Source organism: Hemiscyllium ocellatum, chromosome 2, assembly GCF_020745735.1.
Source record: "Hemiscyllium ocellatum isolate sHemOce1 chromosome 2, sHemOce1.pat.X.cur, whole genome shotgun sequence".
Taxonomy (NCBI): Eukaryota; Metazoa; Chordata; class Chondrichthyes; order Orectolobiformes; family Hemiscylliidae; genus Hemiscyllium; species Hemiscyllium ocellatum.
In genome coordinates this window covers 107294205-107320221 of record NC_083402.1, presented here as the reverse complement: position 1 = coordinate 107320221, position 26017 = coordinate 107294205, and the positions used below count along the sequence as shown (strand labels likewise).

General features: G+C 41.0%; 1 protein-coding gene across 2 annotated transcripts in view; it reads left to right on the top strand.

Moving 5' to 3' along the window:
• LOC132824474 (E3 ubiquitin-protein ligase UHRF1-like) overlaps positions 1-26017 on the top strand; it is a 177086-nt gene that overhangs the window by 86874 nt on the left and 64195 nt on the right. For both annotated transcript variants that reach the window (XM_060839043.1, XM_060839034.1), the window contains one exon: positions 3895-4113. In XM_060839043.1, the coding sequence (XP_060695026.1) occupies positions 3895-4113 (219 nt within the window). The remainder of the gene's footprint in view (positions 1-3894; positions 4114-26017) is intronic.

The window sequence follows — 26017 nt, the reverse complement described above, 5'->3', positions numbered from 1 at the left end:
AAACTAAAAGTGTAAGATTGAATACCTTCTCCTATTGCTTTATTTAAAGAGCACGCAGGACTGGGCTCACACATAGAAGAATGTCGTTGGTAGATTGAGCCAAAGTCCAACAAGCATCAATGGAAATTGTGAAGAATTGAAGGCCCATGCACTTTGACCACAATAGATTGGTTTGTGTGTCTTCTTTTTAAACCCAATTTTCTTCGTGCAGATATTGAATGTAAACATTAACATTACAATAAATTTGAGATCTGTGGAACTTTAGTTTTTTTTATTAAAGAGGGTTCAATATGTACAGTCATCAAACTGACACACACTGTATCCATCATCTGCAAATGTTTGCTCTCTTTTGGGAGCTATTTACAGTTTTCTTGAAGTCTGTCTCTGAGCCAAAATGTTACAGACTCTATAATTGGATAAGATGGGGCTTGATGTTCAAGTCTGCTGCCGTTGGCCCATTCTATGAACATGGTGGTTCCAGTGCTACTCCATGCATTTTCCAGCAATGCATTGTCCATTGGCAAGTTAAAGCTTTCTGATGGGACTGATCTGAATGTTGTGAATGGGTAACTTGGGCTATGTGTGCAGAATTTTGTTGTGTTTAATTTAGGAATCCTGTATGAGTTTGATTTGGGGATCTGTTCAAAGTGAATGCATTACATTTTGAAATGCTCAGAAGCTCTGGTAGCATCTGTGAGGTGGGGCGGGGGGGAAGAGAGAGGAGAGTTAACACTCCAGGTCTGTGACCAGTTCTCACAAAGGGTTATTAACTTATCGAATTGATTGTTTCTTCCACCTCAGCAGTCATCTACCCTGCTGAGTATTTCCAGGATCTACTGTTATTTAAGATTTAAACTATGCGCAGCACTTTTTTCGGTTGGTTTGCCTAATTGATAAATGTACAAATTCAGAGAACAAACTGCACATCAGTCACTGGAGGCAATTTTCTTTGCATTATAGAAGAAAAGCAGTTCAACATTGAATCAGTCTTCCAGTCAGACCTCATCTTTGCAAAGAAATGAGACAGTTTATACACCTACATTGCTAATTAGCTCAGACTGGTCTCCATCAAAGCTTGAACTGGAGTTAGTATTCAAATGTTGCTCCCACTTTAGACAATATTTGTTTACTAATGAACTTCTTTTCTACTTAAGAACTGTGGTAGGATTTGAATTCATTATCAGGATTACTAGTTCAGTACCATACATAATGATAATGTCACTGGATTTGTCATCCAGAGACCCAGGCTAAAGCTCTGTGACACAGGCTCAAATTGCAATGCAGCACTGGTAGAATTTCAATTCAATTAATAAATCTGGGATTAAAATCTAGTTTTAATTGTGGTGACCATGTCAATTGTAAAATCCTCAGCTGATTCACTGATGATCTTTCGGGAAGAAAATCTGTCATCTTTACCAGGCCTTGTCTGCATGTGATTCCAGACTCGCAGGAATATGGTTGACTTTTAACTGCTCTGAAATGGCCGAGCACAACGCTCGATTCAAGGCCAACCTAGGGACCACAAATCTGCATAAATGAGGTATAATTTCCTTCAGTTTGAAATCAAGGCCCCTCGAGATAAAAATCAGAATTTCCTTAGTCTTTTAATTATCTTTTGTCCCTGTGCATGAGCTCTTAGTGATTTGTGTACAAAGACATTTGAATCCTATTGCTCCCCACGGTTCCTACTCTCTCATTTAGAAAATAGTGCACTTTATCGGTTCAGACTCTTTGCCGACTGAAATCTATCTGCTGTAATTCCACCCACTCACTTTATGCCCTTTTATTATTGCCTACTGCCACCTTACTGTAACTCCTAAATTAGTAACATCTACACTGAGTTGAAGATACAGCTATGTATTTCTTAAACTTATTTTAATATCTACAGTAAGAAGCAGTAACTGTGCCTGGGGAGCACGGGTCAGCATATCCCATTACTGGGAGCAGCAACAACTGACTACACAAGCTTGCTTCCAACTCCATGAACTCGTATTTTTGCTAATAATGTATTTTTAAAATGTTACTGAGTATGTTCCACCATGTTAGCCTAAAAGGGATTCAGCTAAATTATCTGAGACTCAACTCATGATTTCACCAATCAAATCACATGGCTTTGCTGTAATTTTGATCAATCACTCAATCACACACAATAGGAACCACTATCTTGCCCACAGCTGACATTGAACTGAAAGGCCTGTGGTCTCCTAAACCAAATGCACAATTTCTGAACCTTGAGAGTTCAGGAAAATAATGAGGAAAGTGCCTGCAATCTCTCTGTGTGTTTCCTTCAATGCACTGTGATGGAGTCATGTTTTTGGAAGTATGTCTTTTTATTAAAAACTGCCATTTTTTGTATTGCCATTTCTCTTTTTTAAAAAAAGGTACTAAATCCTCTAATTTGATTTAAACATATCATGGAGTGAGTTTCTATTGGGCATTGCTTTACTTGACAGTTTGAGAGAAGGACTTTTTTTCAAACAGTGCTTTCAAATTAAGGTAAATGAAAATCTGAAGTCCTGATTTTGCTCATAGGCCAGGTGCACAGAGACAGGAGGATTTTCAATCCGGGCAAGTGTAGAAGATGATTAGAAATCAGCAGTCCTGGACGAAATAAAGAAGCTGCTGGGTATAGAGCTGGGTTGGGCAGGGCTTTTGGCTGTCAATCAAACTGTGAAATGGCAGCTGCCCGACTGTGATATGGAGGTTGTGAAACCAGTCATACAACATTAATCCAGTCATGGAAACCCTCAGGTTTATATCAGTTGGCAAAGTGAAATAATAAACATTTTCTTTTACACTCCAAGCACTTTCAGAGATTTAAAGGACAGAACTTCTAAATGCCTTTATATCTTGCCAGGCCCATTTGATGGTTAACTTTGACCATTTTGACAGGTCCAGTGATATTTTTAATGAAATTTTCAAGTCTACTCTGCACACTTCAGGTTTTACGCTGCCAAAATCCCACTTCATTCCCATGTGGTTTGCTACCACGATGAACTACACGTTAACAAATCCTGTGCCAATACCATTTTTGGATTTACCCACCGTTCTTATCATGACAGATAGCTTCTCTGTCATGGTAAAAGTGTACGCAGAAATTAACTGTAATAAAAATTATGTTTTAGCTCTGCAACCTTTCATTAGTCTAGATGATCTATGGTTGATTTTGTTGCTAATCAACATAGTGTTTTGAGAAAGGTCAGTGTATTGCGTTGGAGTTTGCCATCAAATGAGGTAGGTAATGCCTTATTTGGTTTGGGGGATAGGTTTTTCTTTTTGGTATCAATGTGCTAAAAATTCATCATGTGGAACTGCAGTGTATTTTTTGAAAATTCTCTTGGATAAATGTGATGTCAGCTAAGTTTCAGATTTTTATGAAGTAAATTAATTGGGACACGATCTGTTAACTCAAGAATCTTTGTGACTCTGATTACCATGACCATTAAGACAGTTTCAAAATATTTCTCAAGTTGGTCAACAGACTTGCTGCAAATGGATTGGGAGTTTAGTGTGGTTTTGCATTCCATATCTGTGGGCAGTCTTCCAGTGATATATGTAACCCTGGGACAGTTTGCAAAATAGCATAATTCTATACAGACATTCTGATTAATGTTTATTAACAGCATGGCACTAACTCGTTGTATGGCATACTTTGTCTTTTGGTTGACTTCCCTGTAAATGGGGGTGCAGTATTGATCAAATGCTCAGGTATGTTATATTGTCTGATTTGTTTAGGCATTCTAATAAACCAAGAGAAATTTTAGATGAACCATATGTTGAGTTTTGACATTTGTGTTTTAACAAAGAAAGTATCCATTCTGTTTAATTGTTTCACTGTTAATGCAAAAATGTAGAATTTTGGATTTAACATTTTCTTTTTCCTTCTGTCTCCAGTTATCCAGAAAATGGAATAGTGGGGATGTGTGCAGAAAATGTTCGGCCACGAGCTAGGACAGTTTTGAAATGGGATCAGCTTCGAATAGGACAAGCTGTGATGGTAAATTACAATTTAGAGATACCAGAGGAACGTGGTTTCTGGTTTGATGCAGAAGTTACCGCTCTGAAGGAGACATCAAGGACAAATAAAGAAATCTTTGTTAAAATTCTTTTGGGGTAAGCATTCGTTGGCATGCAGAGCAGAACGTTTGCGTTTGCTGTGAATATGGATTATAAAACACTGATGGTTTCACACAGTCTGCTAAATTATAATGGAGGATATCGTACCTGTGAGTATAATAAAACATTTATGTCAAAAAAAGAGTAAGGCAACGCACGATGGCTTCACTGTTTTAATTCTGTGATGCATGGCTGTGAGCATGTATCTCTATGTTTAAAAAGATACATTGTGTTCTTTAAAGGCGATAAAATGTTTCACTCAAACATAGCAAGATTTTTTAAGATTGGTAGAAATGTTAAAAGATCGACCATCTGATGTACAAGTTCTTGGCTCATCTTCCAGATTGAATAATGCAAGACTTGGTGCATCTAATTTCAGGATCTAAAGATGTCTAACTCTGTTTACAATGAGATGGATTGTTTGTTTTCAGATCCCAATATCAGATAAGCAGGACATGTATGACATTAATTTCATTGGTGTTGAATCCTGGGCAGTATGTGTCTGCTGTCATGTAAATGGTTATTTTTGGCAGTGAATGCAAGGACAAAATTAGAGTTTTCTAAAAAGGATACCCAGTTGCATTTCCTGCAATGGGGAAATGTGTTGTCTCCGTTCTAAACAATTGGAGTAGTAAATAACCTGTTACCTTTGCTCCTTTCATGATATTTACATCTAAGTTCACCTACAATCATAGAGATGTGCAACATGGAAACAGACCCTTTAGTCCAACTTGTCCAAATATCCTAAATTAATCTAGTCCCATTTGCCAGCACTTGGCCCATATCCCTCTAAACCTTTCCTATTCATATACCAATCCAGATGCCTTTTAGATGCTGTAATTGTACCAGCCACCACCACTTCCTCTGGCACCTCATTCCGTACAGTACCCTCTGGATAAAAACATTGCCCCTTAGGTCTCTTTTAAACCTTTTCCCTTCTCTCCCTAAATCTGTGCCTTCTAATTCTGGACTCTCCCACCCCAGGGAAAAGACCTTGTCTATTTACCCTATCCATGCCCCTAATTATTTTATAAACCTCTATAAGGTCACTCCTCAGCCTCTGGTGCTCTAGGGAAAACAGCCTTAATCTATTCAGCCTCACCCTATGCTGAAATTCTCCAACCTTGGCAACATACTTGTAAATCTCTTCTGAACCCTTTCAAGTTTCACGACATCCTTCAATAGGAGGGAGACCAGAATTGCACACAATATTCCAAAAGTGCCCTAACCAATGTGCTGTACATTCACAACATGATCTCCTAACTCCTATACTCAATGCTCTGTTCTGTAAAGGAAAGCATACCACCTTCACTATACAAACTGCCAGGAACTTCACTTTCAAAGAACTATGAACCTGCACTCCAAGGCCTCATTGTTCAGCAACACTCCCCAGGATCTTACCATTAAGTGTATACATCTTGCTAAGATTTGCCTTTCCAAAATGCAGCACCTCACATTTATATAAATTAAACTCCATCTGCCACATCTCAGCTCATTGGCCCATCTGATCAAGATCCCATTGTACTCTGAGGTAACCTCTTTTTACTGTCCACTACACCTCCAATTTTGGCATCATCTGCAAACTTGCTAACTCTACCACCTATGTTCACACCCAAATCGTTGATATAAATGACGAAAACCAGTGGACCCAACACCAATCTTTGTGACACACCACTGGTCACAGGCCTCCAGTCTGAAAAACAACCCTCCACCACCACCTTCTGTCTGCTACCTTTTAAGCCAGTTTTGTATCCAAATGGCTAATTCTCCCTGTATTCCGTGAGATCTAACCTTGCTAACCAGTGTCCCATGGGGAACCTTGTTTAACGCCTTACTGAAGGTCATATAGATCACGACCACCACTCTGCCCTCATTAATTCTCTTGGTTACTTCTTCAAAAAAACTCAAGCAAGTTTGTGAGACGTGATTTCCCATGCTCCAAGCCATGTTGACTATCCCTAATCAGTCCTTGCCTTTCCAAATGCATGTCGATCTTGTTCTTCAGGATTCCCTCCAACAAAATGCCTACCACTAGTGTCAGGCTCACCGGTCTGTAGTTCCCTGGTTTTTCCTTACTACCTTTCTTAAATAGTGGCACCACGTTTGCCAACCTCCAGTCTTTTGGTACCTCACCTGTAACTATCAATGATACAAATATCTCAGCAAGTGGCCCAGCAATTACTTCCCTAGCTTCCCACAGATTTCTAGTGTACACCTGATCAGGTTCTGGGACTTACTCACTTTTATGTGTTTTAAGACATCCAGCACCATCACCTCTATAATATGGATATTTTTCAAGATGTCACCATCTATTTCCCTACATTCTATATCTTCCATGCCCTTTTCCACAGTAAACACTGATGCAAAATACTGGTTTGGTATCTCCCCTATCGCCTGCAGCTCCACACAAAGGCCGCCTTGCTGATCTTTGAGGAGCTCTATTCTCTCCCTAGTTTCCTTTTTTGTCTTTAATATATTTATAAATTCCTTTGGATTCTCTTTAACCGTATTTTCCAAAGCTAACTCATGTCCCCTTTTTGCCCTCCTGATTTCCCTCTTAAGTATACTCCGACTGCCTTTATACTCTTATAAGGATTCACTCGATCTCTCCTGTCTATATTTGACATAGGCTTCCTTATTTTTCTTAACCAAAATCTCAATTTCTCCAGTAATCCAGCTTCCCCTACATCTACAAGCCTTTCCTTTCACCCTAACAGGAATATACAGTCTCTGGACTTGTGTTATCTCATTTTTGAAGGCTTCCCATTTACCAAGACAAATCATGCAACAACAGTTTATAGTCTAACAGATTTATTCCAGGTGGTTCCTGATTAAGGTGCAGCACTCTTAAAAACTATTGCTTCCAAATAAGCCTGTTGAACTATATCCTGGTGTTGTGATTTTTACTTTGGTACACCCCAGTCCAACATCGTCATCTCCAAATCATGTCTCCTATTTTCCAGCCATCCTTTTTCCTGCAAACATCTGCCCCCAATCAACTTTTGATTGTCCTTGCATAATACAGGTACTCAATCCTTTATCCAAAATCCTTGAGGCCAGTTGTTTTTCAGAATGTGGAATTTTTCAAATTTCGGAATAAATTAAATTTTCACAGCGAAATAAAAAAAATTACTCAACAGCAGACACACGTGTGAATAGTTCGAGCGCTGAGACACAATCGACTCTTGCCAGGGCTGGGCCACGCCGCCACATCACATCTGAGTGATGTGGTTCGAGTGGGTGTGGTGTTGGGCCACCTGTTTGTATTACAAAATGACGCTCCATACTCCATGAAAACATTTCGGATTTCATAGCTTTTCGGATTTTGGAATTTCAGGTAAAGGGTGATGTACCTGTACCATCAAAATTGGCTTTCCTCCAGTGTAGAACTTTAACTTTTAGATCCAGTCCATTCTTTTCCATTACTATTTAAAAACTAATAAAATTATGATCTCTGGCTCCAGATTCCTTCCCCGCTGACACCTTAGTCACCTGCCCTGCCTGATTTCCCAAGAGTAGGTCAAGTATTGCACCTTCTCTGGTAGGTACATCCACATACTGAATCAGAAACTTTATTTGTACACACTTAAAAAATTCCTATCCATGTAAACCCTTAACACTATGGCAATCTCAGTCTATGCTTGGTAAATTAAAATCCTCTACACCCTATTATTTTTACAGATGACTGAGATCTCCTTACAAATTTGTATCTTAATTTCTCACTGACTATTGGGGAGTCTATACTATAATCAAAATAAGGTGATTTCCATTTCCTATTTCTCAGTTCCGCCTAAATAACTTCCCTGGATGTATTGCCAGGAATATTCTCCCTAAATACGGGCATAATGATATTCCTTATCAAAAATGCAACGTGCCCTCCTCTCTTGCTTCCCCACATCCCCTTCTATCCTTCCGATAGCATTTGTATCCTGGAACATTCAGCTGCCAGTCCTGTCCATCCCTGAGCCATGTCTCTGTAATTGCTCTGTTATCCAAGTCCCATGTTCCTAACCATGCCGAGTTCATCTGCCTTCCCTGTTAGGCCTATTGCATTGAACTAAATAGTTTAATTAATCAATCCTATCCTGTTCTCTGCTTGTTCCTGTCTGCTCTGACTGTTTGACTTGCTCCTTTTACCAACTGTACCAGTCTCAGATTGATCTCTTTCCTCCTTATTTCCCTCAGTCCCACCTGAGTTTAAATCCTCCTGAGCAGCTCTGGGAAATCTCCCTGCCAGTATATTAGTCCTCTTCCAATTCAGGTGCAATCCGTCCTTCTAGTACAAATCACTTCTACCCCAGAAGAGATTCCAATCATCCAAAAATGTGAACCCTACTCCCCTGCACCAACCCCTCAGCTACGCATTCATCTGCTCTATACTCCTATTCCTACCCTCATAAGCTCATGGCACCGAGAGTAATCCACATGTTACTATCTTGAGAGTCTCCTTTTTAAATTTCTGCCTAACTTTCTGTATTCTCCCTTCAGAATCTTATCCATTTCCATTCCTATGTTGGTAGTTCCAACGTGTACAATGACCTCCTGCTGTTTCCACTCCCCTTTGAGAATATTCTGCACTGTCTCCGAGATATCCTTGATCCTGGCACCAGGGAGGCAGCACACCATTCTGATTCCTCGCTGTGTCGAAACATACGCTGTGGTTTTCTCCACAGGTTTAATATCTGTTACTTTTTTGGAATGTTGAGAAATATTTAGAGACATTTGTGAGAAGATACCACAAAAGAAGTTGGTAAAACGTTGTGACTAAATTATTCATTTCTGTCAATTGTTTGACTAATTACAAAGGTCTGCATGAGCCTTGTGATGCTAACAATACAAAACTGCAGCTGCTGGCAGTCTGAGATTTAAACTGAAACTTACAGAAGTACTCAGGTCACATCTATGGACAGAAGCAGAGTTAATGTTTCATGTTGATGGCCTTTCTCCAGAACTGGAGAAAAGTATGGATGGAGTGTTTGACAAAGTCTGTCCTTTAGGGCTAAAGGGACCAGTAACTAAAACAGAAATTGCTGGACAAATTCAGCAGGTCTGGCAGCATTTGTTGGAAGAAAACAGAGTTAACAATCTCAGTCCAGTGATTCTTCATCAGAACTGTTAGTAGCTGGAAAAAAAAAGTGGGATTTATGTTGAAGCCAAAGTGGTGGTAGAAAGGGGAGAGATCAATGGATAAATGGAGACAGAATCCAGGGAGAGGGGGAGAGGGAGGGGATAGAGAGACAGATAGACAGACAGAGAGAGGGGTGAAAGGAGTAGGTGGACAAGGTAATTGTGGTTAACTGGCCAGGATGGTGAAAAAGCTGAACAAGTGATAGTAGGAGATAGAAAATGGGTGAGATGTGCTGAATGCAACCTATGTGATGTCATAATGGGCCTTGTAGTACATGAGAATGGGTGATTTTGCTCAAAGAAACCCATATCGTAACAGGCCCAGGTGTGGGGGTGGGTAAAAAAAACATGGAAGAATGGAATCAGGCTCTAAAGTTATTGAGCTTGATGTTGAGTCCTAGAGGTTGCAGGGACCCCAAGCTGAAAATGAGATGCTGTTTTTTGAGCTTGTGCTGAGGCTTGCTCGGGCAGTGCAGCAGGTCTGTGACAGAAATGATGGTGTGGGATCATGATAGTGTGTTGAAGTAGCAAGCAACTACAAACTCGGTCATTTTTGCTGAGACAATGTGGATCTTCTGTAAAGCGCTCACCTGCTCTCCATAATCTCCTCGTTTACCTAACCGTTTCATCTTCTCTCTCTCTCTCACTCACACTCTCACTCACACTCTCTCTCACACACACACACACACACACACACACACACACACACACACACACACACACACACACACACTCTCTCTTTCTGGACAGAGGTGTCAAATAAGAATATAATGGAGAAATAAAATCACAGGCCGCTGGAAGCTTGTTGTCATGCATGTGGACTAAGCAGAGAGGTTTTACAAAGCAGTGATGTAGAGTCATAGACAAGCTGATCACTATCATAAAATCATAGAGATGTACAGCATGGAAACAGACCCTTTGGTCCAACCTGTCCACGCCAACCCGATATCCCAACCCAATCTAGTCCCACCAGCCAGCACCTGGCCCATATCCTATTCATATATCCATCCAACTGCCTCTTAAATGTTGCAATTGTACTAGCCTCCACCACTTCCTCTGCAGCTCATTCCATACACGTGCCACCCTCTGCGTGGAAAAAGTTACCCCTTAGGTCTCTTTTATGTCTTTCCCCTCTCACCTTAAACCTATGCCCTCTAGTTCTGGACTTCCCGAGCCCAGGGAAAAGAATTTTTCTACTTATCCTATCCATGCCCCTCATAATTTTGTAAACCTCTATAAGGTTACCCCACAGCCTCCGATGCTCCAGGGAAAACAACCCCAGCCTGTTCAGCCTCTCCCTATAGCTTCAAACCCGTCTGTATTTAGTATCCCCTTTGTAGAGGAGACCACATTGTGAATGCAGTAGACTAGACTGAAAGAAATAGAATAAATCACAGCTTCATCTGAAAGGAGTGCTTGGTGCCTTGACAGTGGGGAAGAGTCAAGGTAAAGGCACCTTTAAGGTAAAATCAAGGTAAATCAGAGATGGTCTTGATTGATCCTCCTGAGCTTGCTGAACTCCGATCTTTTCTGTTTCTTGTGATCAAATTTGCTCACATGGTGCTGTTGACGCCTGGCGAATTGCCATATACCTTTCAGAGGCTGAATGCCAAACCTCTGGCTCTTCCTCAGAATGATAAACCCATTGCTTCAATCATTTCCTGCATATGACCGGATTTCTTTCTATCTTGACACTCAATTTTCTTTCTCCCTTTGTATTACCATTTCCCATTATCTTCTTCTGATACCTATTGTCACTTTAAAGGTTATTAATTTCTGGGTCCCAAACAACATCTTTACATGTCTGATGCATTTCACCCAAGTCAGAGTCATCCAGCACAGAAACAGACCCTTTAGTCGAACTTGTCCATGCTTACCGGGTTTTCCAAACTAAACCATTTCACTTGCCTGCATTTGACCCATATCCGTCTAAACATTTCCTGTTCATAGAATCATAGAGATGTACAGCATGCAAACAGGCCCTTTTCTCCAACTCGTCCATGCTGACCAGATATCCCAACACGATGTAATCACACCTGCCAGTACCCTGGTCCATATCCCTCCAAACCTTTTCTATTCATCTACCCATCCAGATTCCTTTTAAATGTTGTAATTGTACCAGCCTCCACCACTTTCTCTGGCAGCTCATTCCATACACATACCACCCTCTGCATGAAAACATTGCCCCGTAGATCTCTTTTATATCTTCCCCTCTCACCCTCAAGCTATGCCCTCTAGTTCTGGACTCCCCCACCCCAGGGAAAAGACTTTTTCTATTTGCCTATCCATACTCCTCATGATTTTATAAACCTCTGTAAGGTCACTGGTCAGCCTCTGACGCTCCAGGGAAAACAGCCCTAGCCTATTCAACCTCTCCGTATAGCTCAAATTCTCCAACCCTGGCAACATCCTTGTAAATGGTTTCTGAACCCTTTCAAGTTTCACAACATCTTTCCGATAGGAAGGAGACCAGAATTGCATGCAGTGTTCCAAAAGTGACCTAATCAATGCCCTGTACGGCCGCAACATGACGTCCCAACTCTTGTACTCAGTACTCTGACCAATAAAGGAAAGCATACCAAATGCCGCCTTCACTATCCTATGTACTTGTCCAAATTCCGTTTAAAATGTTGTAACTGTACCTGCATCTACCACTTCCTCCGGCAATTCATTCCACATATGAACCACCGCCCTGTGAAAAAAATGCCCCTCAGGTCCTTTCTCTTACCTTGAAAATATGCCCTTTAGTTTTGAACTCTACTCTAGAGAAAAAAAAACTTTTGCTATTTTATACGCACCTTCTGGTATTATAAATCTTCAAAAGGTCACCCCTGAACCTTATAATCTTGAGTGAAAAAAGTCCCATTCTATCCAAAATTAAAATTCACAAGCATCAAGTTATACTCCAACAGATTTATTTGGAAACACTGGCTTTTGTAGCACTGCTCCTTCATCAGGTGGTTGTCCAAACTTGGAATCCATCCTGAGAAGTATTGAGGCAGTAGCCAAATCTGACAAACAACTATTAGCTTCATGGTAAAGGATTGTTTGGTTGGGAGAGAATGGCCATCAACTGGGTCATTTTCAGATTGGAAAGATGTCATAGGTGCAATGCCATAGGAATTTGTGCTAAAGTCTCAACTATTTGCAATCTATATCAATGATTTAGATGGAGAGATCTTCTGACTGAAAAGCTGTGTGCAGATGACATAGGATGATACCAATATAGAGAGTATCTGCATACCCAATTTTGAAAGACTGCACTTCTCCCCCTCCCCCACCTCGTTTGCCAGGATGTCAACAGTAACACCACCCCACCATAATCCACATCATCATTTCCAGGTTGCCCACTCTCTCCCAGGCCATAGTATTTTTCATCACATCCATAGTTTGTGCCGTTTTGAGAATGAGTCTCAGCACCTACTCCTCCTGCAATGAACTTCATTTTTTTAAGAAGTGCGGGTTTCCTCCAAGTCACACTAGATTCTAATGTTATTGAATCGCCTACTTTTGTATGTAGTCAGTGAAAAACTTGGAGGAGGGGTGCAACTGGCTGCTCCCAGTAATCACTTTAACAAACTTAGCATTCTACCTGCATTCCAATTGCCTGGTACGTTAATGGTCTTTGCAATTCCTGCACATGTTTTAAGATATAACCAGATTACCCTAACTCTTTGGAATTCTACAAAAGACAGCAGAGATGAAAAATAATCGGAAGCTTGGGATAATATAATTCTGATTTCATTAAATTAATTTCTGAAATTTACATTATTTCTCAATCTGATTCACTTTATAACTAAATGGTTGGCTGATGGTGCATGTTTTGGGGGTGACGTCATTTTTGGTAAACAGGTGATGGATGTGGGCACGTCTCTGTTCTCACTTGACTTAGTCTAAAGATGTTCCAATTTGCATCACTGATTGTTATGTTTCCTTTTGAACTTGCTTGAACAACTACATTCACAATCCTGGTAAAATGATAGAAAATAATGAATATAATTCAAAGCCAAGAACCCTCCCCTTAACAGATGGCTAGAAAGACGTATAGAAAATAAGATTCAAACGTGGAGAATTGAGAGAATTATGAAAATCACTATCATTGTCCTTCTCAGCATCTCTATCCTCAAATTCTTTCTCATTTCTTAGCTCCTTTCTCTCAAGCGATTTCTGTCATTACTGATATTATTACTGCTATTTCCCCGATTATACCTACCTCTTCTGTAGTCCAGAGTTCCAGAGGAACAAAATAGCTCTTGCAGGGGGTTTTAATATCTGAAAATGTTTGAGTGCCTCCAGTTAAAATTTGGGATACACTGAAGCCATCGCATTCAAGCTGTGGCCCAGACTCAGCCTCTCTCAGCTGTTACACTGCAAATAGTGAAGGAAGAAACCAAAGGCTGACTTTACTGGGAATCAATTTATGCACAGACTGAAGTGTTATTGACTCCGCTCTACTCCTGTGCCAGTGTTTCTTTATATTGGCTCAAGTAACCCGCCATTTACTGCCCTCCACTTGTATGCAATTAACCCCAAGAGACATATTTAATGTCAAGGACTGACTTGCCTGTGCTGGATTTGCAAAGCCACAGCATCCTGTTGGGTCCTCGGTTGAGTTTGTAACTGCGTGTTTGGAAAGGCTACCTACTGACACCACTGTTAATGTTGCTGGCTCAGCTCATCTGCTGCTGAGCTTCTTACTTACACTTCAATCATACTGAGGCTGACATTGTCTCAATTTTGCCACTCAGCCAATTCTCAACTCTAATCTGTCTGCCTTTTATCATTCTTCATTTTACAATATTGGACTATTTTCCTACAATGTAGCTGCTATGCCGTGCGTGTCTGTGATCAGCTTTAAACTTGATAAATAGCAAATGGTTGCTTATTTTACACAAATGGATAAACGTTTGGCTAGTTTTCGATAGAAACGTTCATGTATGCCAAGAATCTTTCTAGCCTGTCACTTCTAGTGTTATCCATTTGAAAATCTCTTTGCAGTTTCTCCAACACTTCGAAATGCCTTTTGCAATATGGAGATTAGACCTGATACATGACGCTCATTTTTTTTCGGTGTGGTCAAATGAAGATTCTTTAAAAGTTGGACATCTTGCTTTGTGTGTTTTATTAATCCAGAAATGACGATAGTTTGTTTGCATGTTTGTACTCCTTTGTTAACTGGTTGGTAGTTTTTATGGTTTGTAGGAGTATACCCTGCATTCTTATAAAGTCAGAGAGTCCTATTGAACAGAGACGGGTCCCTCAGCCCAAAGTGGTCCATGCCGACCAAAATGTCCATCCACACTAACCCCATTTCCCTGCATTTGGCCCATATCCTTCTAAACCTTTCCTATCCATGTATTTGTCCAAATGCCTTTTAAAAGTTGTTCATGTACCTGCCTCAACCACTTCTGCTGACAGCTCATTCCATATGCATACCACTATGTGTTAAAAAAGTTGCCTCTCAGATTACCTTTTATTTTTTCCACTCTCACCTTAAACTGATGTTAGGGTATAGGTTTGCTCACTAAGCTGTATGTTTGATATCCAGATGTTTCATTACCTGGCTAGGTAACATGATCAGTGGCGACCTCCAAGTGAAGCAAAGCTGTTGTCTCTTGCTTTCTATTTATATCTCTCTCCTGGATGGAGTTCCTGGGGTTTGTGGTGATGTCATTTCCTGTTCATTTCTGAGGGGTTGATAGATTGCATCTAGATCTATGTGTTTGTTTATGGCATTGTAGTTGGAGGGCCAGGCCTCTAGGAATTCTCTGGCATGTCTTTGCTTAGCCTGTCCCAGGATAGATGTGTTGTCTCAGTTGAAATAGTGTTTTTTTTCGACTGGGACAACACATCTATCCTGGGACAGGCTAAGCAATGACATGCCAGAGAATTCCTAGAGGCCTGGCCCTCCAACCATAACGCCATAAACAAACACATAGATCTAGATGCCATCTAACCACCCCTCAGAAAATGAACAGGAAATGACATCACCACAAACCCCAGGAACCCCACCCAGGAGAAAGATATAAATAGAAAACAGGAGACAATAGCTTCGCTTTACTTGGAGGTCGCCACTGATGGTGTTACCTAGCCAGGTAATGAAACATCTGGATATCAAACCTACAGCTCAACGAGCAAACCCCTACATCCTAAACCTCAACCTGAGCTACAAACCTTGCTTAAACTGATGTCCTCGAATCCTCGATTCCCCAACCCTGGGAAAAAGACTGAGTGCATTCACTTTGTCTCATGGTCTTATACACAACTATAACATCCACCACCACCTCCAAGTCTTTAACGCTCTAAAGAAAAAGGTCTTAGCTAGTCCAACCTCTCCCTATATCTCAGACCCTTGAGTCTTGGCAATATCCTTGTAAATTTTTTCTGTACTCTTTCCAGTTTAATAACGTCCTTCCTATAGCAAGGTGACCAAAACTGAACACAATACTGCAAGTGTGGCCTCATCAGCGTCCTGTACAACTGCAATATAACTTACTAACTTCGATATGCAGTGCCCTGACTGATGAAGACCAGTACGCCAAAAGCCTTTTTCATTGCCCTGTCTACCTGTGACTCCACTTTCACAGAATTGTGAACCTGAATTCCAAAGTTCCTCTGTTCCACTACGCTCCTTAAGGACCTACCATTCACCATGAAACTCCTACCTTGACTTGACTTTTGAAAGTGCAACATCTCACACTTATCTATATTAAATTCCATTTGCCATTTTTTGGTCCACTTCCCTAGCTGATCAAGGTCCTGTTACATTTTCTAATAACCTTCCTCATTGTCCCCGATACCACCTATTTGAGTGTCATCTGCAAACTTACTAACAATACCATGTATATTTTCATGCAAATCATTGATATTGATAACAAACAGAAGTGGGCCCAACACCAACTCCTGAGGCACTCCACTATCACAGTCCTCCAGTTCAACAAGCATCTTTCCACTATTACCCTCTGCTTCTTACCATCAAGCCAACTGTGTATGCAATTTGCCAGCTCTCTTGGAATTCCTTGCAACCTAACCTTCCAGAACACCTACCTGTGGAACCTTTTCAAAGGCCATACTGAAATCCATATAGACTACATCTTTAGCTCTTTCACCCTGTTTTTACTCATCATTTCCTAGGGAGTAACTGGCCTTGTTGCCCTTATCAAAATTCATCACCTTATGCTTAAAGTTAATCTGCCAGCTACATGCCTCATCTGCGCATTTGTTAATGTCTTGCATTTTGTTGAAGTCATTCTCAGTCTTAACTAAACCCTTAATTTGGTTTGGAAATTTTGATACTTGCACTAACTCCTTATTCTCTTGGAGAGGAGGGTGGAAGAAGTGCTGTTACGGATGGTTGGAGTGACAGTGGCCTAATTGTTTTGTCATTGGACTAATAATCTAGAACCCCATGCGCTGTTCTGGGCACTAAGTTTTGAATCCTGTTATGGTGTCTACTGCTGAATTGGTAAATTTGGAATAACTAAAACTATTATTTGTGACAATGAAGCTGCTGTAAAATCTCATGTGATTCACAATGTCTTCATGGTAAGGAAGTTTGTACCTGGTCTGACTAACATGTGACTCCACTGAGGACTCTGATCAATTCTTAACACTGCTTCTGCAATGTCTGAGAGAACCGCTAGTTTATTAGTTGCTCACCACCACTACTTTGAGGGCAATTGGCAATTGACAATACATGTTATCTATGTTGGCCCTACATCTGAGCCAGAGGCCAAGGTTCAATCCAACCTCTCCAGAGGTATGTCATATTGTGTCAGAACAGGCTGTCCAAAAGCCTCTGAAGGCTGGCCTTGTCACAGTGAAGGTTATGTCCCAACAACAAATTAAAAAGAACCACACATACAGTCCTTTACTTAAATAAGTTGAAAGATGGATGCATTTAACATTGTTGGAAATCAAATGAATGGAAAACATGGAAATGATTTGTGAATCAGTAGTAGCACATGCTAATAGTTTGCTGTGGATTGTTACATTTTTACACAAGGACATCACTTTAAATTAGGCAGAAGATAATCCATTATTGGTAAGCTCTATCAATTAATATTTTCCATCTGTCTGGTGTCTGATCTGACCAATCCACATGATTTAATTTAAGCTTTCTTTAGTTTGCAATGTAATGTGAATGGGAACTTTATGGTATTTTGCATCCAGTTTTCGAAAGTGATGATGATAAATTTTAATATTGATCCACATAACAATATTGATTGACAATGTGGACTTTTGATGGCGATTTTGCATCAAACTCTTAAATTTGCAGCTTCATTTTTATTTCTGTTTTATAACCAAACAGCTATGTTTCTCAACAGTGGTCAGTTCATTCTACAGTTGTAGAAATATACGGTATCTCTTAAGTTGACTTGCTGTCAAATTATTCTACTTGCTGGAATACTCAAAACATTATTTAGAAGAAAAATAAGCATCACCTGGATGCTTGTTTTGAAGCTCTTTAAAAACCAATTATTTTATCTGCCAGTGGCATTCAAAAAATAAACTATATATGCCTCTGTGAATTGATTCCATTGTGTGTAACTTTACTGTATTATTGAATATTCATCTTAAAGAGGCGCTAGATTTCAGTCGTACGGTCATAACTCTGTATGTTTAGGTAAACGAGACCCAATACCTGAATCCTGATCAAGGAAAGCCAAAATGGATTGAGTGACTTGTATCTTGTATATACGTTCACAAATATTAAGCAGTGTTGTTTGAGTGAATTCTGTATTTTCACTTGCCACATATCAATATTGAGTTGCCCTTTATATTAGCTAAAATGGGTTGAAACAAAATCCATGGACATTGGCTTGCATGTTTCTTTTTGACCTCAACGCTGTTTAGTGTTTTTTTATTTTTGTCACCATAGCAACTGTCAATTTGATTAGGCTACTGGAGTCAAGAACATGGAGTTGTGCCAAGCTGAATGAAAATTCGAAATGGGATATGGCAGGAAGAGAATGGAGGCCATGAAGCCTGATCACATCTGAGAGGTTGAATTAATACGTGCAAACTATGCTTTAGTTATACTTTGATTTTTACTTGGAATGGATGGATTTAATGTTTTATAGATTGTATATTTATGCTTACATGTGTTCTCCTCCTTGCTCTCATTTCTCCACTACAATTAAAGATGACTGGGGAGAATATAAAGGTATGTTCTGAGACTATTCAGTTTATTCATTAAATTTGTTTCTGCCCCTTTTTAAAACACCTTCCTCGGTGAGTTTTGTTCAAAAGCAACACTGCTTAACATTTCTGAGCATACATACAAAAAACATTCAGAATTTGGAGTGTTACTCTTCTCTGTTTAAATGTAAAGGCAGAGCTGACTGTTAATGGCATAAAGTAATTGTTTCCAGTCCAAAAATAGTGCTACATTTTTTGAAACTGAGCCTACATGTACTGAACTGTGACGTTCTTTTTAATGTTTTGCATTAATGTCTCAACATCTTTCATGGTGACAGACAGCATTTGGCTTCTATTTTGAGTTTTACATTTCTGCTATGATTTAATCTTTTTAAGTGCCTCCGCCTGTGTCCTCAACCAGTTTTGTAACGACAGTGCCAGCTCACTTTTTAAAAGCATTGAACAATTGGATTGAAGTTTGGAGAGGTTTCTATATCAGTAAATAAGTTTCGATTTTACTTTGCAGTTCCTTCATTCATGCTTCAGCACTAAGTGGCAAAACAAACATTTTCGCACCTTAACATAATTTGCAGTTTTTTAAAAATAAAGTGCAGTTAATTATTCCCCTGAGTCTGTACCAATTTGGCTCTGGTTTTGTACAGGCATCAACTTACCTTTTGGCATTTCCTTGTCAAATCAGCTAAAATGCAGTACGCAAGATGTCTGTTTTTAAATGGAAAGTGGAAAATAATGAGAGACAATGTTAAGAGAAAATGGGTGACATAAATATTTGTTCATTTGTTGCGTACCAAATTGGTCACTGTTGTATACAAGTGTTTTTTGTGTTGTGCTGGGATGGGTTGGATAAAGTTTTGTTGCAAATATAAATAAAAACAATGCAGTAGAAGTACACATACTTGACTTAAATCGGCCAAAGATACAGTTCTGAAGGCATTGGCGATTCTGGGAAAACCTATCATAATTGAGAGTTGTTGCAGCTCCTTGACACGAGTGACCCAGAAAATGAAGTCATTACTTCTGTCTACCTCTGCCAAGATAATAAGTGTATGATTCCCTGCCTGTTTAAATATATTGTAAACTAAAGGTTCCGACAACATAATCAGCAATGGTCTCAAATGTCCTTGTCACTAAATTGTGTCTCCCGAGGACAGGTACTAATTGTGTTCACTATTTCTAAAAGGATTTTTGTTTTAAATAAATTGCAATGATTTTCTGATTTAGAAAAGCACCAGCAACCTTTCAAAACTAATTCATGTCTACAGAGAGTTCACGTGACATATTGTGTTGTATTCATTTGTTTGTGAGTGGACATTACAGGAATATAAAGACAGTGTGATCAGTACATTGCTGATTGTTAGCTTTGAGGGAGCTGAGTGATCTCCATCTCAGTGGCCAAAGGTTAAATGGCTGAAATTAATGTCCTGCCCAAGACGCAGTTGAGGGTGTGGAGGGGCGATGCAGCTAATTGGAGAGGGACTCTGCTGCCTTTCTGCCTCTTCCCTGATTGGATCTGATGCAGGAAGTCCTGTGGATGACCTTCTGGTTCTGTCACCAATTGAGTAACCAAGAAGGCCTCATCCTGCTTTTCTGGTATCTAGCAGCTCCAGGAGACAGTCTCTCTGTGCAGGCTATCTGAAAGTAAGCTTTGCCAGGAGGTTGTGTCTTGGCCTGTGGAATAGGTAGGGTGAGCAGGAGAGGGAGGGTCCATCATTTAAAGGCACTCGGCCTTTAAAGGACCCTGGCAGCGGGAGGGGAGATCGGCCGCGAGAGCAGTCTCAGTCCTTGTTACCAAAACCTACCACTGAAATCCAAGCTGGCATTGAATCCTGGGAAGACCACCACTGCCTGTGGGCAGTTCATTCATGGGCCTTCCTGAAAGCAGCTGATGGGGTCTATGTTGCATCTCTTCTCAACTCTAATAAATACCACCCATAGTCTGATGCTATCTCTGCAAATGTTGCCATGCATTGTCTTTCCTAAAAAAACATTGCATGAAAGCAGAGTTGAGAAACTTATTAATGGACCTGAAATGTTAAGAGTGCTTTCTCTCCTCAGATGCTGCGAGTCCTGCTAAATTTTCCCAGCAATTTCTGTTTTTACTTCTGATTTCCAGCATCCACGGTTCATTGTTAAATTAATAACCAAAAGAACCACAGATTCTGTAAATCATAAAAATATAAATTGTTGGAAAAGCTGAGCAGGTCTGGCAGCATTATGGACGGAAATCGGAGTTAATGTTTCGGGTAAAGTGACCCTTCCTCCGAACTATTCTGCTGAGATATGCTGAACGTTTCCAGCAATTTCTATTATTGTTTCATTATTTTTGCTCTTTTAACTTTTTTTGTTCAGATTCCGCCTAATGTTTGCATGCAAGATGAGTAACTGAATGGTATTGTGCTGCTCCAGATGATTCTGATAAGGTTGTATAAATGGTAGTGAACCTTGTTTCAATATTGTCACTGATAATTGCTGCATGAATGTTGTGCCAAAGTTCTTCCATTTGTGCACACTACAGGCAGGCTGGAACAAGACTCTGACAACTAGATGAAAATGAAGTAGCAAAGGAGTGTTTATTCTGGGTCCTGTTCTTTACAGCACATGGAAACGATTCCTCTAGAATATGAATGGTTTGCTCTCTGGCATTGTACCATTGTTGATAAATTACTCCAATTTTCTTCTCAGTTTGATTACGATGTATCAAGTATCTGGGTGGTTACTATAATAATCAGATGTGTCTGTGGTGTTAGAGGATGAGTTTTGAGATTCTTTGTCAGCAATTGCAATGTTTAGCCCACACTGGCATTATATGAAACTGTGCCTTCAACAGACTTGTGATACTCAGTGGTACTCTGTAATACAGTACTTAAATTTTTTTTCATTGTGGTTATGCAGAGAGCAACCTTGATTCTCCTGAAAATTGTCACCACGACATCTTTAAGCAGTGGACCAGAATGCATTTTATATAAGCAGGTTTTTGTTAAGTAAAGAATATGTACACTGTCAAACAGTTTTAATAAATTGCATGCTTGTACTAATTATTTATCTTAAAGTCTCCTAAGTCTGTAATGCACCAATGTAAAATATTACTTAATCACACCATAATTCTACCATTAATATAATGTTTTGTTTTAGGAAAACTCCCCAGAAACAATTCAGTCCATTATTCATGTTTTTCTATAAACAATGTTTTCCAAAGTGGTGTAACTTTTTTTTAAAAGAAGACATGCCACGCTTCAGCACATACCAGAATGTTGTCCTAGCCTAGCTGCATTTGGACTCCTCATTATCTGAGCAGTCTCAAATGTTGCTGAAGATGTGCAGTCGTCATCTCTGTTTCTAACCTTATGATGGAGAGAAGATTCAATGATGAAGCAGCCAAAGATGATTGGGCCTAGGACAACATTCCAAGGAACTCGAGTGTTCTTGTGGCAGTGTCCTTACCCCTAGCCAGGAAGCCTGAGTTTGAGTCCCATCTGCTCCAGAAGTGAGCAGTGTGATTTCTGAGCAAGATGATTAGAAAATATCAATCCTGAGGAATTGGGAGTCTTGTGGCACACTGGTGGTGTTCCTACCTGTGAGCCGGATGGTTTGGGTTCATGTGCATCATAACATTTGAATAGGTTGATTAGAAATGTCTCCCTAAGGGGCCTCTTGTGATGCAGTGGTAATATCCTTACTTCTGAGCTAGGAAACCTAAATTCATAGACCAACTGCTGTAGATGTTTGTAATGACCTCTCTGAATAGGTCGATTAGAAAATCTATATCCTAAAGAAATCCTATAGAGATGCCAAGCTGACTGATCTCCAACAATCATAACTATCTTCCTTTGTGGAGATCTTTCCCCCGAATTCTCGTTGACTCCAGTTTTGCTAAGTTCCTTGATGCCGCATTCAGTCAAATGCAGTCTTGATGTCAAGTGCTGTCAATCACTTAGCTCTGGCATTCAGCTCTTTCATCCATATTTGAATTGAGGCTGCAATGTGGTCAGGAGCTGAATGGCCCAGTTGGAACTGGGTGTCACTGAGCAGGTTCTTGCAGAGCAGGTGCTGCTTGATAGCACTGTTGATGACATCTTCCATCTCTTTATTGACTGAGAGTAAGTTGATTGGATAGTAATGACAGGTTATGTTCAGCCTGCTTTTTGTGTAGAAGACATACCTGGGCAATTTTCCACGCTGTCAGGTAGATGCCCATATCATAGCTGTAATGAATTAGTTCAGCTAGAGGTGTAGCAAATTCTGGAACAGACATCTTCAGTCCTGTTGCCAGAATATTGTCAAAAACTATATCCTTTTCAGTATCCAGTGCCTTCAGCTGTTTTCTGAAAACATGTGAAGTGAATTGAATTGGCTGAAGACTGGCATCTGTGATGCTGGAGACCCCTGGAGGGGGCTGAGATAGATCATCCACTGGCATTTCTAGCTAAAAATGGTTGTGAATGCCTCAGCCTTCTCTTTTGCACAGATGAGCTAGAGACCCCACCCCCTCATTATTGAGGATAGCAGAGCCGCCTCCTTTATGTTGTCCACTGCCATTCACAGTTGTGGCAGGACTGATATGTTACATCTGATATGTTGATTGTCAGATCACATAGCCTTGACTATTGCATGCTCCTTCTGCTATTTAGCGTGCAAGTAGAGTCATAAAATATTACAGTACTGAAAGAGATCCTTTGGTCCAACGATTCCTCACTGGTCATTGAACACCCATCACTCTATCCCGTTTCCCAGCACTTTGCCCATGGCTTTGTGCGCTGTAGCATTTCAAAATTTCGTCAAAAATACTTCTCAAATGTTTTGATGGTTCCTTCCTCTACCACACTTTTAGGTAGGGAGTTCCAGGTACCAATCGTCCCCAATTGTGAAAGCTTCTAGCTTTAAACCTCCTAACCCTTACCTTAAATCAGTGCCCCTTCATAGTTAACCGCTCTACTAAGGAGAAAGGTTTATTCCTGTTGACACTATTTATGCCCGTCATAATTTTGTACACCTCAATCTGATCTCCCCTCAGCATTCTCTGCGCTAAAGAAAACTACTCCAAGCTACTTAGTCCATCTTCAAAGCTGAAATGCTCAAGTTCAGGCAATGTCTTGGTGAAACTCCTGTCCACCCTCTCTAATGCAGTCATATCCTTCCTATACTGTGGCAGCCAAAACTTCAGACAATATCCAGCTGTGGCCTGGCTAACGTCATATACAGCTTCATCATAACCTCCCTGCTCTTGCATTCTATTGTTTGACATAAAATCAAGTATTATATACAACTTTTTTAGCAACCTATCCACCTGTCCAGTTGTTTTAAACAGCATGCTTTATGTACATGCACAACAAGATCTCCTGCTAGTCCCTCAGAATAACCCAGGCTCCTGTCATTCAACGTGCACTCCCTTCCCTCATTAGTTCTCCTAAAATGCTTCACATCACACTTTTCAGGATAAAACTCCATCTACCATTAGTCTGTCCATCTGTTGAGCTCATCCACACTACCCTGTAGTCTAAATTTTCCATTCTGGCTATTTACCACACTAACAATCTGTGAACTTACTGATAAAACCTCCTGTCTTCATGGCCAAATTCTTAACTTATACTACAAACAACAAAGGAGAAAATGAGGACTGCAGACACTGGAAATTAGACTCGGGAGTGTGGTGCTGGAAAAGCAGGTCAGGCAGCATCCGAGGAGCAGGGGAATCGACATTTAAAGCATAAGTCCTTCATCAGGAATGAGGTTTGTGGGACGGGGATGCTGAGAGATAAATGGGAAGGGGGTGGGGTTTAGGGGAATGTAGCTGGGAATGCAATAGGTAGATGAAGGTTGGGAGAGAAGGTGATAGGTCAGAGAGGAGGGTGGACCTGATAGATGTAAAATGTGATGGACAGGTTAAGAGGCTTGGGACCGGAATAATGTGGGGGGAGGAGAAATGAGGAAACTGGTGAAATCCACATTGATCCCGTTTGGTTGCAGGGTCCCAAGGCGGAATATGAGGCGTTCTTCCTCCAGGTGTCGGGTGGTAAGGATTTGGCGATGGAGGAGGCCCAGAACCTACATGGCCTTAACGGAGTGGGAGGGGGTGTGGAAGTGTTCAGCCATGGGGCAGTGGTGTTGGTTGGTGCGGGTGACCCAGAGATGTCTCAGGATGCCAACTTGTGGATCATTTCAGTCACCCCGATGTAGAGGAGACCACATCAAGTACAGTAGGATACAGTAGGTGACATTGGTGGAGGTACAGGTAAATTTCTGTCGGATGTGGAAGGATCCTTTGGGGCTTTGGATGGAGATGGTGGTGGGGTGGGAGCACAAGTTTTGCATTTCCTGCAGTGGTAGGGAAAGGTGCCAGAAGTGGATCTGACCAGGGAGTTGTGGAGGGACTGGTCTCTCTGGACAACTGAAAGGGGTGGGGAGGGGAAAACCTATCTGGTGGTGGGGTGCGTTTGTAGGTGTCAGAGGATGATACGATGTATGCAGAGGTTGGTGGGGTTGAAGGTGAAGACCAGGCAGGGTTCTCTCCTTGTTGCGTTGGGATGGGGGGAGTTCAAGGGCGGAGGTACAGGAAGTGGAGGAAATACACTGGAGGGCATCATCGACTACATGGGAAGTGAAATTGTGATTTTGGAAGGAGTAGGCTATCTGGGATTTTCTAAGGTGAAACTGGTCATCCTGGGAACAGATGCGGCGGAGGCGGAAGAATTGGGGAAAAGGAATGGTGTTTTTACAGGAGGTAGCATAGAAAGAGGTATAGTCTAGGTAGCTGTGGGAGTCTGCTTGAAGTAGATGTCCGTGGTTAGTCAATTGCTGGAGATGGAGCAGTCGGGAAGGGGAGGGAGGTGTCCGAGATGGTCTAGGTGAATTTGAGGTCAGGGTGAAAGGTGTTAGTGAAATAGATAAACTGTTGGGTAAAAAGTGAGGTCTGCAGATGCTGGAGATCACAGCTGAAAATGTGTTGCTGGTTAAAGCACAGCAGGTTAGGCAGCATCCAAGGAACAGGAAATTCGACGTTTCGGGCCAGAGCCCTTCATCAGGAAAGGGCCGAACCTATCAGCCCTCCTGATGAAGGGCTCTGGCCCGAAACGTCGAATTTCCTGTTCCTTGGATGCTGCCTAACCTGCTGTGCTTTAACCAGCAACACATTTTCAAATAGATAAACTGTTCAACCTCCTTGAGGATGTCCAGTCCCTGTACACATCCATCCATCACAAAACATCCAAGCCCTCCGTTTCTTCCTCTCACGACGTACTAACCAGTACTCTTCCACCGACACTCTCATCCGCCTGGCTAAACTGGTCCTTACCCGTAACTTCTCCTTCCAATCCTCCCTCTCCCTCCAAACCAAAGGGGTAGCCGTGGGCACGCGCATGGGACCCAGTTATGCCTGCCTCTTTGTCAGGTATGTGGAACTGTCCCTCTTCCGCATTTACACCAGCGCTACCCCCCCAGCTGTTCCTCCACTACATCGATGACTGTATCAGTGCTACCTTGTGTTCCCATGAAGAGGCAGAACAGTTCATCAACTTCACCAACACTTTTCACCCCGAGTTCAAATTCACCTGGACCATCTTGGACACCTCCCTCCCCTTCCTGGACCTTTCCATCTCCTCCTCCGTCAACTGACTAA